The 15534-nt window shown below is 43.5% G+C and overlaps 1 protein-coding gene across 3 annotated transcripts in view; it reads left to right on the plus strand.

The window, feature by feature from the left end:
• The first annotated feature begins 1584 nt into the window (after positions 1-1584).
• LOC111844371 (NLR family CARD domain-containing protein 3-like) overlaps positions 1585-15534 on the plus strand; it is a 79045-nt gene continuing 65095 nt past the window's right edge. Inside the window, exons 1-3 of one of the 3 annotated variants that reach the window (XM_072711547.1) lie at positions 1585-1746; positions 7314-7404; positions 13299-13412. In XM_072711547.1, the coding sequence (XP_072567648.1) occupies positions 7343-7404; positions 13299-13412 (176 nt within the window). In that variant the 5' untranslated portion in view covers positions 1585-1746; positions 7314-7342. The remainder of the gene's footprint in view (positions 1747-7313; positions 7405-13298; positions 13413-15534) is intronic. The other 2 variants (XM_072711546.1, XM_072711545.1) reach the window with 2 other exon arrangements.

The raw sequence follows: 15534 nt of genomic DNA on the forward strand, positions 1-15534 counted from the left end.
GGGTCACCAACCTTTTTGAAACTGAGAGCTACTTCATGGGTACTGACCCATACGAAGGGCTACCAGTTTGAAATGCCTTCCCAAACTTATCTAAACTTCATGTATAATAAACATGTTTTAAAAGCTTTTTTTAGATATTGTCATTTTCAAATCTATATAAATGCAAATGTGATTAAAGAAGAATAGCAGCAGGATAAAATAAATTTTTGGACGCTGCTCACTGGTGATTTGTGTTATTTTTAAAACAGGTCTGCGGGCGACTCATGTGGTCCTTGGGGGCATCCTGGTGCCCGTGGGCACTATGTTGGTGACCCTTGCTCTAAAAAGCTGCAAAAGAGAGTCCACTGGGAGTTTGCTACATGGCACTTAAAAGACTGACAAAAAATGGAAGAAGATTCTCTCGTTTGATGAGATGAAAATTGAGCTCTTTGGGCAGAACAGCAAGCAGTTTGTCTGGCAAACAACAGGCACTGCACATCACTGGGCTAATACCATCCCTACAGTGAGACATGGGGTGGCAGCATCATGCCATGAGGCGGCTCCTCAGCAGCAGGGACAGGGAGACTGCTAATAATTAAGGGAAACATTAATGCAGCCAAATGCAGTTCACAGACACTCACCATCCACTCTGATGGGGCTGGACAGAGTCTGCTATGAAGAATGGGACACACTGCCTAAATCCAGATGTGCAAAGCTTGTACAGAAAACTTGCAGCTGTCTTTGCTGCCAAAAGGGTTTCTGTGAAGTATTAGTCTGAGTACTTTCATGAATAAGGGATTTCAGCTTTTGAATTTTCAAAAATCTCTACAAAAATTTTGACTTTTTGTCAATATATGTTACTGAGTATAGAGTAAGGGGTAAAATGACAATTATATCCATTCAAAATTCTATGTACAGCACAGTAAAGTGTGTGAAAAGCAAAGGGGTCTGAATACTTTCTGAATCCACCGTATGTCATAATTGTATCCACTGAATGTCGGGACAGTTATGAATTCGGTGGAAAACTCCATTCCATATGCCTGCGTATCCTCCATTAATTCTATGTAATGGCCGGTGTTCTGTCGAAAAATGCTACCTATCGAGATGTGCTATCGAGCCTTTCTGCGCATGTGCAGTTCCACCGTCTTGGGATTAGGGTTAGGTTTTAGGGGTTAGGGTTAGGGTTAAGGTAAGGGTTTTAGGGGTTTTGGGGGGTTAGGGTTAGGGTATGAGTTAGGGTTAGTGTTAGGGCTATCGATTAGCACTACGGTAGCATTTTTCGACAAGGCAGCATATATCGACAGAACACCGGGACACCTTCGAGTGCGTTATCTCTTGCTTGTCAGTGTGAGACACACAAGTTGTGGCGTGTGAGCGTGTGAACTGGTTGAAATGCATGTCTCACGGTCAATGCGTGACACTTGAGAGCGCTGTTTACTTATAATGATTTAAGTGTCACTTCGGTACCGCGTTTGATACGCACAGATATAATGCAGAATGTGCGTTATGACAGAATTATAGATGGTGGCGGGAGCTTGTCCCCTTTCTATTATTGTTATTTGTTATTAATTCATATAATATCCCAGAAAGTCCTACGCCGTGCTACTGAGTCTGTGACCATTTCTGTTTAGACCACTTCTGCTTTTGATGCGAAACTGATAATTCTCTGTATGTAAAAAGTGGAAGTGTTTTAAAGTTGGCGTCTCCATTTCGTCAAGACACACGAACAAGATTCTGGAAAAACATAAAGACATTTTTCCTCTCAAGGTAAGAATATAGTTAACAGATATAACTTATAATAAAGCAAGCATGTGTAACACATTTACACTGAGTGGTGGTGTTCTGTCGATATATGCTGCCTTGTTGAAAAATGCTACCGTAGTCCTAATCGATAGCCCTAACCCTAACCCTAACTCTTACCCTAACCCCCCAAAACCCCTAAAACCCTTACCTTAACCCTAACCCTAACCCCTAAAACCTAACCCTAATCGCAAGACGGTGGAACTGCACATGCACAGAAAGACTCGATAACATGTCTCGATAGGTAGTATTTTATGACAGAACACCGGCACCAGTGATTTAATATTACAGGTGCTGTGGAGGAGCTAGATTATTTAGTGCGGCTGCCAAATACTGAGTGTTTCTCAAACCGGTCCTGGGGGACACGAGAATGGCTGTGCTTGCAGTTTTTTTTAAATGCCATTTTCTTAAGATATGATAATTATGACACTGCTAAATAATCCCATTATCTCGAGAAAACGAGTAAGCTTCGTGCTTTAAAAGGACTTTCAGCTTATATACAGTTAAGTTTACATTGAGGTCTAAGGGTTGCTCTGTATGTCTACTGATGTGTAAATGGAACAACATCAAGCAGAACACATTTTGCTAGTGGAATTACCCACAAGGATTCCGACAATATGTTTAGATTTGAGTGTGGATGTGAATGTTTGTTTATATTGAATGCCGCATAATGGCACAAACAGAAAAACAATGGTGATGATCCACTGGCGGCTCCAAAATGGTCAACGGACTGCATTTATGTAGCGCTTTTTTATACTCTTATGAATACCCAAAGCACTTTACAATTTATGCCTCACATTCACCCATACACACTCACATCCACACACTGGTGGCAGAGGCTGCCATGTGAGGTGCCAACCTGCACACCGGGAGCTATTTGGGGTTCAGTGTCTTGCTCAAGGACACTTTGATGGGGTCAGAAAGAACCAGGGCTCAAACCGGCAATCTTCTAGTTGCCGAATAATAGCACTACCTCCTGCGCCACCATCTTCCCCAAGAAAAGCGCTAAGATAAAAGGGTTTATTTAAAAGTAACTGAAAACTGGGGAAATCCACAAACTGAGCAGCAAAGGGAGTAGGATATGGGAATTAAGCAGAATTACATAACATAGTAACATGACACAATGACTGACTGGGGAAATTAACAAAGGCAGGCATTTAAATACACAAATAATGAGGACTAACAAAAGGAAGGTGAGAATTGTGAATGACAATTGACCAATGAGCACAGTGCAGGGAAACAGGCCACAGGTGTAGAAACTTAAACAATTAAGGACAGACACTAGGGAACTTTAACAAATACCAGAACTAGGAAACATTAACAACATACCAGGAAATAAGCACTATAGCAATACTGACACTCAGCTGATGGCTAACACTAGGAAGCACTAGGAACACAAACACAAGCAGGACAGAATTAAACCAGATACAAATAGCATAAACAAAACTAAAATACTAGGGCAGTGGTTTTCAACCTGTGGGCCGCGGCCCCCTAGTGGGCCGCGACGGTATTGCAGGGGGGCCGCCAATTATTATTAATAGAAATTGTAATATTGTTAATATAATAAAAAATGTCTAGTCAAAATCAAATAAATCATAATTTGATATATAATGAAATAAATTACCAGTTTATTCAATAAAGACAATTAACAGCCTTGCTTCCGAGTACTTAGTTAACCCGACACAAAAAGCGGGATCGTTTAAATTCTTTTGCAGTGGGCCGCGGAAACATATGTGTTTGGCTGTGTGGGCCGTGAGTTAAAAAAGGTTGGGAACCACTGTACTAGGGGAAAAAACAGAAACCCATTAAACAAAACAAGTGAGGCTGGCTTCAAGCCTATGACTGCAGGGTTAGAGCCTTGGTGCCACACGCTCCACCCACTGGGCTATGTGGCAACCCAGAGAATAAGGAAATATCACTAAGGACTAGTACAAAGACAGAGGGAACAGGATGGCTAGCCGAACACATAGGACAGGGATGGACGGGCACCGACCCTGACACATATCATCTACACTTATTCTGTATGGTGATATGATTTGGCATTTCCCAGGATCCTGGTGTAACTTAGCGACAGGACATGACACGCTCATCACGGTAAAATACTACGTATGTACGACACTTAATACCTTAACGCTGAATACACAGATGCACACATTAAGTAATAGTTACATACGAACAGCGCCGCGCTTGATGGTCCAAGGCGTCACTATATGTTTATTCTTGTAATTGTTCACAGAAAATGATCTCATTATCTAGAGGAAATAAGTTAATTATTGACATTTTTAACAGAATTAAAAAAATAACTGAAAGCATGGTCCCGTTCTCGGCTTTCTGGTACAGGTGTGATTGGGAGCTTGCAGGGAGCAAAACTCTGGGTAACTAACATAAGTTTATCAATTTTCCCATAATGTTGATGTGTATAACAGAATGTGGTGACCAGGCTGATTCTTTTTAATGGTTATACAGTATGAAGATCATACAACATTTTGATGATAATGGTGCATTTTAATTGCATATACTGCACTGCATAGTGCAGTACTCTATATAGCGGCAGAAACTTTTCCCACTTTACCCACTTTCAAAGTAGTCTGACATGCCTTGACATTTTACAGTTTTTTGAATTGCTAAAACATTTCCTAAAATCTCCTCTCCTATTCTCAAACCACTAACCACAAACCCTAAAATTCAAGCTAAACTCACAAAGCCTTTCACTCATCTTGCAAAATCAAACAATCTTCTCAAAACTATATTATCTTTGCTCAAAAGAAAACACTGCTTTCAGATCACGCATCAAGCCAGTCGGTTAAATTGATTTTATGAAGGAGTTTTGGTAGTTTTGGTAGTTGACAGTTTAGTTTTTTAATTGAGGTTTAGTGTTTTAGCAATTCAGAAAAATTGTAAAAAAAAAAAAAAGGTCATCTACGAAAAATATTTGTATACTGTACAGTTATGACCCATTTGTACCCTGGCATCGAAATTAAACTCCTATTCACCTATGGCAGTCTCATCCGGCATGTATTCTATGTTCCAGTCACTCTTTGGCTTCTTTAAACATTTAGAATTGTGTGAGAACAGTTTTGAGTCACTGTGTCTAAATGACTACTGTGTGCTGGCTGCACTTAACCTCGGCAGCCTGTGTTTTCTATTTTGCATCAAAGTTCACCACAGCGCAAAATGTGTTTTGATGAATGAGAATGTTTTTCGAGTTTTGCAAAAAGGATGACTGAGATCTGCAAGTTGTGTCTAACTAAGTGACAGGTTTAAAGTTTCACCAAACAAGTGACTGATTCAATAAATGACTTTTGGCAATTGGCAGTTTTGTTCCCAAAATGATTTTTAATATTTCAGCAATTCGGAAAAACTGTAAAATATTTCACCTATCTAAAAAACATTTATCCCAAAGTGCTACGAATGCTTTTATTCAGCACAAACTCAGCACCAATAATCTGAGATTATTTAGAATGTGATTATTCTATTTTTTTTTGTTAAAATCTACTTTAAACATACACGTTTCCAAAACCTATTTTCAGTGGTGTTGACAAATTGTAAAAAAATCACATTATAAAAATTTCTAGCCAAGACTTTTGAGCTCTGAAGCTTATAGACATAGGGGTTGGCTACACAAAGGTGAATGAGACATTCAAAAAATTGTATGAGGTTTGATTACTAAAGTGTTACAACTTTGAAGTGACTTTGGAGTCACCACACCTTTGCATACTGTCAATGGCCCATCAGTCTGGAATGTCTGTCACTGCTCCTCACACCAATCAGTTTGGAAAGGCAGTGTGAATTTTACAGTTTTTTTCAATTGCTAAGACAGATACTGCAATAACAGTCATGGATTCCTGTCTCACTCAAAATCCATCAACATCACAACATTACATTTTCAGAGGCCATTTTGCACATGCCTGCATACTGACCCTAAAAGACAGTCTGCAGGACACAACAAATCATCCGCTGGATGCAACTGAGGGTCATCCAGATGAGGGAGGGGGAGGGAAAGCATAAAGAAGACAGCTGGGCCACTTGTGAGCCAGAGCATCCTGACCCACGGAGCCCAGCTTACCCAGCTCTGCAAACCAAAGCGGGGACAAAGACGTCTGTTCTGTGGCAAACAGATCCATCTCCGCCGTGATATACGTCCGCCACACTACCTGGGCCACCTCCCTGTTGAGACACCAATCCCCCACACGAACAGCTCCCCAAGAGAGTGCATCTGCTGCGCAGTTTACAACTCCTGGACATAGGTCACCCTCAGGGGCAGCAGACGTCCCTCCACCCAGAGAATGAGCCGTCGTGTCAGGACCAGGCACCGCCTGGACCTCATGCTCCCTTGGCAACACCACAGAAGTATTGTCAGTCCGAAGCAACACATCCCTCCCCATCAGCACAGACTTGAAGTGCTGAAGAGCGAGCAAAACAGGCATCAGTTTCAGCCGATTTACGTGCTGTCCTGCATACATCGGTGGTTCCAGACCCTCCACACAACCTGAAAGTGATGCATCCATTATCATCACTTCCCTTCCGCAGAAGACTTTGCTGATGCCATGGCAGCAGTGCCCTGATGCAGCTGTGAAAAATCCGGACAGGGGTGTTCCTGCATGGTACAGGAGACAATCGCATGGACCTCAGCCATCATTGGAGGGGACGCAGATAGAGGAAACTGGGCAAGTAATGTTGTGGCAGCCAGCAACCTCGCCAGGCGGAGTCAGGCAGATAAGGCAAGTGACAGCCCCTGCGGAATCAAGCCAGGGTTGTCCTGAGCACAAGCTACCTAGCTGGAGTAAGATAGCCCAGCGTCTGCTTGGAGTCCAGGCCCATGCCTATAAACTCTACCATCTGGGAGGAATAAACGGAGCTCTTCTCCCAGTTGGTGGGAAAACCTAGAGCTGTCACCTACTACAGCAACTGCTAGGTCTCTAGAGCCACCTGCTGTACAGAGGGCACAACAAGGAGCCAATCGTGGAGATATGGGGAGAGCAGTATGGCCTGGCACTGTAGGGGATCTGAGGCTACTGTAACACAACGTGTGAAAACACATGGAGTTAGGGCAAGGCCAAATGGGAGAATACGGAATTGGTAAAGTCTTTCCTGAAAGGCAAGCATCAATGCTCCTGGATAACAGGAACATGAACGTATGCATCCTTGAGGTTGATCAAGGTGAACCATGCACCATGCATGATTGCCTGAGTGACATCCATGGTGCAGAGCATCTGGAATGGATTAATAACTCATCAATCACTGACAGTCTACAGTGTGACCTCTCTGGACTAGCTAGTATCAAGCAATAGTGTGGCTATGCAGGTTACATTAGCCTATGCTATGTGGTCTCATATCTAAGAGAGGATTTAGATTAAGTGTGTTTCCAATGTTCATTTAGTATCTTGTGGGCATGCGAAAGTAGGTTGTGCGTATGTGACAGGACAGGTGAAAGTAACATCATTTTATTTTTTTGCACAGGTCCCTTCAGGGGCTCTGTAATAATTTGACTATTATGCATGTATGTACATATCTATTTACCTTCATGTTCACAGAGGCCCCAGAACGAGTCATCGGCACAAAAATGGGCGGAGCTGCTTCTGAAATGAGCCCCTCTGTGGAGTGTAAAACAAAGAGAACTGAGAGGTAAGACTGACTCTGTTTGTGTCTGTGTCTCTGTCCTGCCCCCTTCTGTATGCCGTTTCCCTCTTTGGCCAGCAGGCGCCGCTGGTCATCACGTTTGTTCTTGGTTTGTACTGACAAACATGGACGAAAAAAGTAAAAAATACCAAACAATGGCCAAAACTAGCATGAAACGGTAATGCATGATGTTGGATTTAAGTTACTAAAGAATTAAATTAAGAAGTAGGAGAATAAAAAATAGAAAAGTAAGAAAGAAGCTCAGAAATAAGCAGAGCTGCCGTAACAGGCTGCCACTCGCTGAGGTATGCATTTTGCAGTGAGGACAATTGCTAATGGTTATTAATAAAAAAAAATTATGTGGTTACACTGGAAATTAAACAAGGTTTCACTCCATTATGTCCACCAACATTCTTTTTTCTGTTTATGACATTGCTCTTAAAACAGGTGACTGTTTATGAACAAAGAAACTAACTATTTAGCAAATGGCTCTAACACCAGAAGCCTAAGAATAAATCAAATATTGCAAATTGCAATATTTTAAACAATGTTTTATGTTTTAAAAAGAAACAGGTAACAGTATTTGTAGCTGACGCTGAAATGCGGTTGTGTGGGTTGCCATGATAACAACGGAAGCCACCATGTGAGACCATCACATTTATTTCTGTTTGTTTCCTTTTCCTTATCTTGTTTGGGTATACTTATAGTAAACACTACAAAATAAGTTACAAGTCTTTTTATAAATTTCTTGTTTGAGGAAAATGTTTCCATTAAAATAGTGGTGAGTAGCTACCTCCTCCATGAGTCACGTGGACCGGAACTTGTTAATCGAAAAGCTGTGCGGTTAAGCGGGAGAGACAAGAGAGAACTATACCACAGCAGATCGTCATACCTTTCTACTGCTGGTTTTACAAGGCGTACACGGTAAATTTATGCTGGTTAACTTTGTTAAGCACTTGTGCACCTTGATAAAATAAATAAGTGTCTGAAATGGATGTCATATGTACTAGTGAAACTACTTTATTTGTTTCTAGTTTTCACAGTGCTCCATGATCTTGAGGGAGAGGAAAATAAACGAAATTGTGGACATCAATTTTGACCAGGGTAGATACAGTATTTCCTCACCTTTCCCCTCCCATCAAAAACGGTGACATATGACAAAGTAGAGTGCAAACAAACAAATATATAAACAATTAAATCAATAAACCGGAAATAAAAGCAACAACAGCCATATCTAGTGACAGAGATTGTAACAATAATACTAAACAAAAGTAAAAAACCATGTATTCACTTTATCTTCTCTAAATTCTGCTCAGTACCAGGGATGAAGTAGATTTGTCTGACAGGACTCTGTATTCACTTTATCTTCTCTAAATTCTGCTCAGTAACAGGGATGAAGTAAATTTGTCTGACAGGACTCGAGTACCTCCCTGATCTGAACCCGAGTGGTGTTCTGTTATTGGACTTCTGTGCAATGCATGGTTTGCCCATAACGAACACCATGTTCGAGCATAAGGGTGTCCATAAGTGGACATGGTACGAACATGCCCCGGGGCTACAGGTCGATGATCGATTTCATAATCGTGTCATCTGATCTGCGGCCTTCCGTCTTGGACACTCGGGTAAAGAGAGGGGCAGAGCTGTCAACTGATCACCACCTGGTGGTGAGTTGGCTCACGTGGCGGGGGAGGAAGCCGGTCAGACCTGGTAGGCCCAAGCGCATAGTTAGGGTCTGCTGGGAACGTCTGGCAGAGGCTCCTGTTCGCCGGAGCTTTAACTCGCACCTCCGGCAGAATTCCAACTGCATACCGGGGGAGGTTGGGGACATTGAGTCTGAATGGACACTGTTCCGGACCTCCATTGTGGAAGTGGCCATACGGAGCTGTGGCTGCAGGGTGGTCGGTGCCAGTCGTGGCGGTAACCCCCGTACCCGATGGTGGACACCAGAGGTGAGGGGGGCTGTCAAGCTGAAGAAGGAGGCTTACCGGGAATTATTAGCCCGGGGGTCTCCGGAGGCAGCTGACTGGTACCGGCGGGCCAGGCGGAACGCAGCTCGGGCGGTCGCAGAAGCAAAAACCCGAGTGTGGGAGGAGTTCGGTGAGGCCATGGAAAGTGACTTTCGGTCGGCCTCAAAAAGGTTCTGGCAAACCATCCGGAATATCAGGAGGGGGAAGCAGCTCCTGGTTCCTACTATTTATAGTGGGGAGGGGGTGCTGTTGACCTCACCTGGGGACATCACCTGGAGGTGGAAGGAATACTTTGCGGACCTCCTCAACCCTGCCTCAGAAACATCTACGCACACTGCCTTTGAAACATCTGAGGGCACAGAGCCTGAGGGTGCTGGGGGGGGGCTTGCCCATCACTGGGGCTGAGGTGGCCATGGTGGTTAAAGAGCTATGTGGTGGCCGGGCCCCGGGGGTGGACGAGATCCGCCCGGAGTACCTGAAGGCTCTGGAAGTTGTGGGGCTGTCGTGGCTGATATGCCTTCTCAACAGTGCGTGGAGGTCAGGGACAAACCGGATTGGCAGACCGGGGTGGTGGTCCCCTTATTTAAAAATGGGGACCGGAGGGTGTGTTCAAACTACAGGGGGATCACACTTCTCAGCCTTCCCGGGAAAGTCTATTCCGGGGTACTGTAGAGGAGGGTGAGATCGATAGTCGAATCTCGGATTTAGGAGGAACAATGTGTTTCTCATAATGGCCGTGGAACACTGGACCAGCTTTATACCCTTGCAAGGGTACTGGAGGGAGCCTGGGAGTTTGCCTATGCAGTCTCCATGTGTTTTGTGGATTTGGAAAAAGCTTACGACCGGGTTCCCCAAGGTACTCTGTGGGGGGTGCTTCGGGAATATGGGGTCCGGGGTCTACTGTTGTGGGTGATTCGTAGGGATGAGCGAGTACAGCATTATCTGTATCTGTATCCGTATCTGTCAACCATATGAATTATCTGTATCCGTATCTGTACTCGGAATGGGCGGGGCCTAACCCGGAAGTGGGCGGGGTTTGACCTGGAAGTGGGTCGGGTTGTCTTTAATTGGGCGGGGCTTTAACCGGTATGTTATTTTAAGCATCCAATTGATATGGGTTGATCAGAAATTGTTATATTTATTGCTGATTAGAAAACTATTTACATGACAGCATCAGCATTGAGCTTCAGATCAGTGGTTTTGATCATGATAACAAACGAACTATATACAGAACAAGTTTTGCAACAATGAATACAACACATGCGGTTGCAATTATGAAGTAAAATGTAATGAACAAGAGTTTTCATCTCAACATAACTTTCTTTAACTTTTAATTTTTTTATGATCAGTGTGATTTCTTTTTTTTTGGTTCTTTTTTATTTTTTTTATTTCCACACCAGGTATGTGTGAGTGTGAGTGAGTGAGTGAGTAAGAGAGAGACAGAGAGAGAGAGAAAGAGAGGGGGGGGAGTGTGTGTGTATGTGTGTGTTTGTGTGTGTAGCTTAATTTGTAATATTAATTATACCACAACTACCTTTATTTTTTTTTATAAAATACAGCAAGAAAGTGTCAGACACTCAGTGCGTGAAGTAAAAAAAAAAAATGGTTAGAGCCAGCTGACGGTTTAAAAAAGAAAACAAAAAACTCCGACAGGCAGAGACGCGAGTCGCATTCTACAAACAAACCTGAAGCTGAAGAAACCCTAAACGTTAACGGAAAAAAACCCGCGATCCTGAGTGACTGAGGGAGCGACAGAGAGAGAGAGAGCGCTGTTCTCTTCTCTTCTCAGTGTTCTGTGTGTGAGTGAGCAGAGCGGGACACAGCAACACAATAAATCTGTATGTGTGTAGGGGAGGGGCGCTGTGACTAGTCTATCACAGAACGCAGACACAGTCAGCTACCCAATGAGAATTTTTATTCAATCCGAGCACAGATATTGACTTGTATTACTCGTACGATACTCGTACTCGTCAAAAGTGCTTTATCCGTACCGGATACTCGTTTCAGCCGAGTATCCGGCTCAACTCTAGTGATTCGATCCCTGTATGAATGGAGCAGAAGCTTGGTCTGCATTGCCGGTAATAAGTCAGACATGTTCCCAGTGCGGGTTGGGCTCCGCCAGGGCTGCCCTTTGTCATCAGTCCTGTTTATAACATTTATGGACAGGATTTCTAGGCGCAGCCAGGGTGTTGAGGGTGTCCAGTTTGGTGGCCTCAGGATTGCCTTGCTGCTTTTTGCAGACGATGTCGTCCTGTTGGCTTCATCTGCTGGTGATCTCCAGCGTGCTCTGGGGCAGTTCGCAGCCGAGTGCGAAGCAGCGGGGATGACAATTAGCACCTCCAAGTCCGAGACCATGGTTCTCAGCCAGAAACGGGGGGATTGCCCTCTTCAGGTCAGGGAAGACGTACTGCCTGAAGTGGAGGAGTTCAAGTATCTCGAGGTCTTGTTCACGAGTGAGGGTAGGCAAGATCGGGAGCTGGACAGACGAATCGGAGCGGCGTCTACAGTTTTGCAGGCGCTTAACCGGTTCGTCGTGGCTAAGAAAGAGCTGAGCCGAAAAGCAAAGCTCTCGATCTATTGGTCCATCTTCGTCCATACCCTCAGCTATGGTCATGAGCTATGGGTAATGACCGAAAGAATGAGATTGCGAATACAAGTGGCCGAAATGAGGTTTCTCCGTAGGGTGTCTGGGGTCTCCCTTAGGGATAGGGTGAGAAGTTCGGATATCCCGGAGAGTCTCAGTGTAGATCCGTTGCTATTTCACGTCGAAAGGAGCCAGTTGAGGTGGTTTGGACACATGGCACGGATACCTCCTGGGCGGTTACCTGGAGAGGTTTTCCGTGCAAGTCCTACTGGGAGGAGGCCCCGGGGCAGACCCAGGACTCGCTGGAGGGATTATATCTCTCGGCTGGCCTGGGAACGCCTCGGCATCCTCCCCGAGGAGCTGGTAGAGGTAGCTGGGGAGAGGGAGGTCTGGGTATCTCTCCTGAAGTTGCTACCCCCGCGACCCGAACCCCGGACAAGTGGCAGATAATGGATGGATGGATGGACTCGAGTAAGATAAAATGTCTTTATTAAGGAGTGGCGTCCCAGAGTTGACAGCAGGAAAACAGAGTATCCCCATTCCAAAGAAGTGAACCGCTGAAAAAAGAAAAAAGTTTTGTACTGTAACTCCCATAAAAGGCACTTTTTTCCCCATTGGTTAAGATAGTTGCTCTGGTCCATGTACAGAGTGTGTGATGACCTAAGAGATGATGGCCTTGTGCACCTCTGTATTCCTTTAGGCCCACTGACCAGTCAGCCAGTCACCACCAGTTACACCCCACCCTTACTAGCCTCTTACACATCCCCATGTTAATCAATACCATGCAATCAAGCAAATAAAACTATGTCTTATATATTTGGTCCAGTAACCAAATTCGTGACAACATATTCATTAGAGCTCATTCAAACATAAGATTCTTGAAATAGATAAATGCAGCACACATGTAAGAACACACAGGAACATAAGCCTGTTTCTGCACTCAGATATTTATGACTGCTTTCTTGTTATCTTCCTCTGCAACATGAGCAGCCAGTGTAGTACAGTGTAGTAAGTCTCATTCTTTCTGAAGAGATTATCTTACGATTATCTTCGCAAACAGGCAGTTTCAGCTCCCGGTTTCAGGTTCAGCACAAGACATACACACATACACATTCTTCTTGTCTAAGGCCTAAGACACTGACAACAATCCCACTGTGCATCTCTCCCCAGCCCGACTGGAACTTTTCTTCCACACTGTAAACAAGCCTGTTTGCATCAAGAGCTTCACAGCATGTCAAAGTACAGGAAGGCAGAGCAGAAGGCTAAACAGCTGAAGATTTAATGTGACCCTGTCCACATTGTATGGATTACATTTATATAATGAGGGTTTTTCCTCTCACTGTCCACAGTGTCCTGATGGAGAGGGCAGGCTCACCTGTACCCAGCTGTGTTTCCATGAAGAGTGACAGGTCAATGGGGGAACCAATCTTCTTCAGAGATGGACCTTTTCCTACAGATCAAAGGTAAATTTGCATTTAAATAACACTCAGACTCTCAGTCAAAGGACATACAGGCACACACAACCTATGAGGAAACAATTTATAATGAATGCATTTTTTACCCATTGCCTTTGAGAATTTAAACAGAAGTTCTATTTAAATCATGTCTGACGTAAAAGGATGAGGATTACTGTAAAGACTGGCTTCCTGAGAGCTGAAATTGGAAGTTAGTTAACTGAAAACTGCATTTTAAATTTCAATCCTCAGCATGCAGCTAGAAAAAAGCAGGGTCACCTGGACACTGCTGTATATTGATTAAGCATGACTGGACAATAGATTGTCTTCTTCTGGGACGGATTGATAATAAATAAATGCATTCTAATGGACTCATTAGATCTGCTCGGATTGAGGCTTCAGTTTGAACATTTCTAATGAAATTGTGACTATTAATAAAGTATGTCCTGTTAATTCAATTCAATTTTATTTATATAGCGCATTATCACAACATTACATTGTCTCAATGCGCTTTACATTTCTGCCTCGTAAGGACCCCCCATTGAGTAAGCCAAAGGCAACGGTGGCAAGGAAAAACTCCCTAAGAGGAAGAAACCTTCCGAATGGTGTTGTCATGAGACAAAAAAATCTAAGAATTGCTTTCTTGCCCCACAATATTTCAATTCTTGCTGAACAAATAAATGTAATATTTATGCGATGAAAACTGAAAATAAAATTATAAGAAACAGATTTTGTTCATCAAAATGAAAACAAATCCAAAAGCATAAATGAGACACAAAATCTACACGGAAGCTAAAACAAAATCCATAATTTGTGGCTTATATATAAAAGCCTGCCTGTTGTCTATCAGACTATATTGTTTTACCAGATGTCCCTCGTTTAAATAACTGATGGGCAGCGTAACCCACACTAAGTGTGTCAAAGTGACAGAATCACTTAAGCCCCCATGATATTAAACCTTGTTTCACACAGTGTTTAGATCGATGTTTCTCAACCCATTCCTCTGGGACCCCAGACTGTCCACATTTGTTCCCCCTTGTAACACACAACCAATGAAGAACACTGAATACCTGGTACAGGTGTATTGGGAGCTGGGTGGGAGCAAAAATGTGGACTGTCTGGGGTCCCCAGGACTGTGCTGAGAAACACTGGTTTAGAGGAAAAACATGGACATGCAGTGAGCTGGATGCAAACACTCACTGGCGACTAGGACAGACTTTTTGCTGCTGTTCACTCCCGCGAATGGTGGAGTTTGACCGACATTGTGGATATTGTGCTTCTGTACCTGGTAGCATTTGGAAGAGGGCAGAGTATGTGCTAATTGAGAAGATAATGACCAGTTTATATAAAAAGTGACAAAAATTCCTTTGACCAGAACATTCCAGCAGTCTGATGAAACAATAGAGAGCTGGGTTGCTTATTGAGAAGGGTTTGGATTTTTTTGTGCAGGCTGATGTCATTAATGAGAAGCTGGTTGTGCCAATTTTAGTATAAACTTTTGTATTACTGAGTGATCTACTCCAGACAAATTAACCAGATGCTTATACACTGAAATTGTAGAAACTTTACGGGGATATTTTTGTCCCAAGCAACTAGTAATAGCAGAACAGTGTAGGTTTCATAAAGGAAGCAGGAAGAGGGAGAATCCATTAATCAGTATGTGGCTAAGCTGAGAAAAATGTCTGAACATTGAATGACTTGCTGTGTGATACAGTATATTAGTGTGTGGGTTACAGAGTGAGGCAATCCAACAGCACCTGCTTACAGAAGACCCCCTCACCTTTCAAAAAGCCATAGAAAATGCTATATCCATGGAGCTGTTAGAGAAGGAAGCACAGCAGCTCACTGTGGCATCTATAGTGCAGGCAATAGCAGCCGCCTATGACAGGCAGAGAGATGGCAGCAAGGAATGTCACCGCTGTGGAAGCAGAGTCACCACCCAGCAGAGTGCTGGACTAAAGAGTCACACACCACAGTTGTGGTAAGGAAGGGCTCACTGAGCGGGTTTGTAAGGCAAGGAGGGAGAAATCGAAGGAATTATACATGGACAAGGAAAAAGCAGAGAAAGAGAAAACAGACAAGTGACATTCAAATAAGAAACTGCAGGCTGTAAATCAGGAGCAGAGCAGCA

Source organism: Paramormyrops kingsleyae, chromosome 4, assembly GCF_048594095.1.
Source record: "Paramormyrops kingsleyae isolate MSU_618 chromosome 4, PKINGS_0.4, whole genome shotgun sequence".
In the NCBI taxonomy this organism is placed as follows: Eukaryota; Metazoa; Chordata; class Actinopteri; order Osteoglossiformes; family Mormyridae; genus Paramormyrops; species Paramormyrops kingsleyae.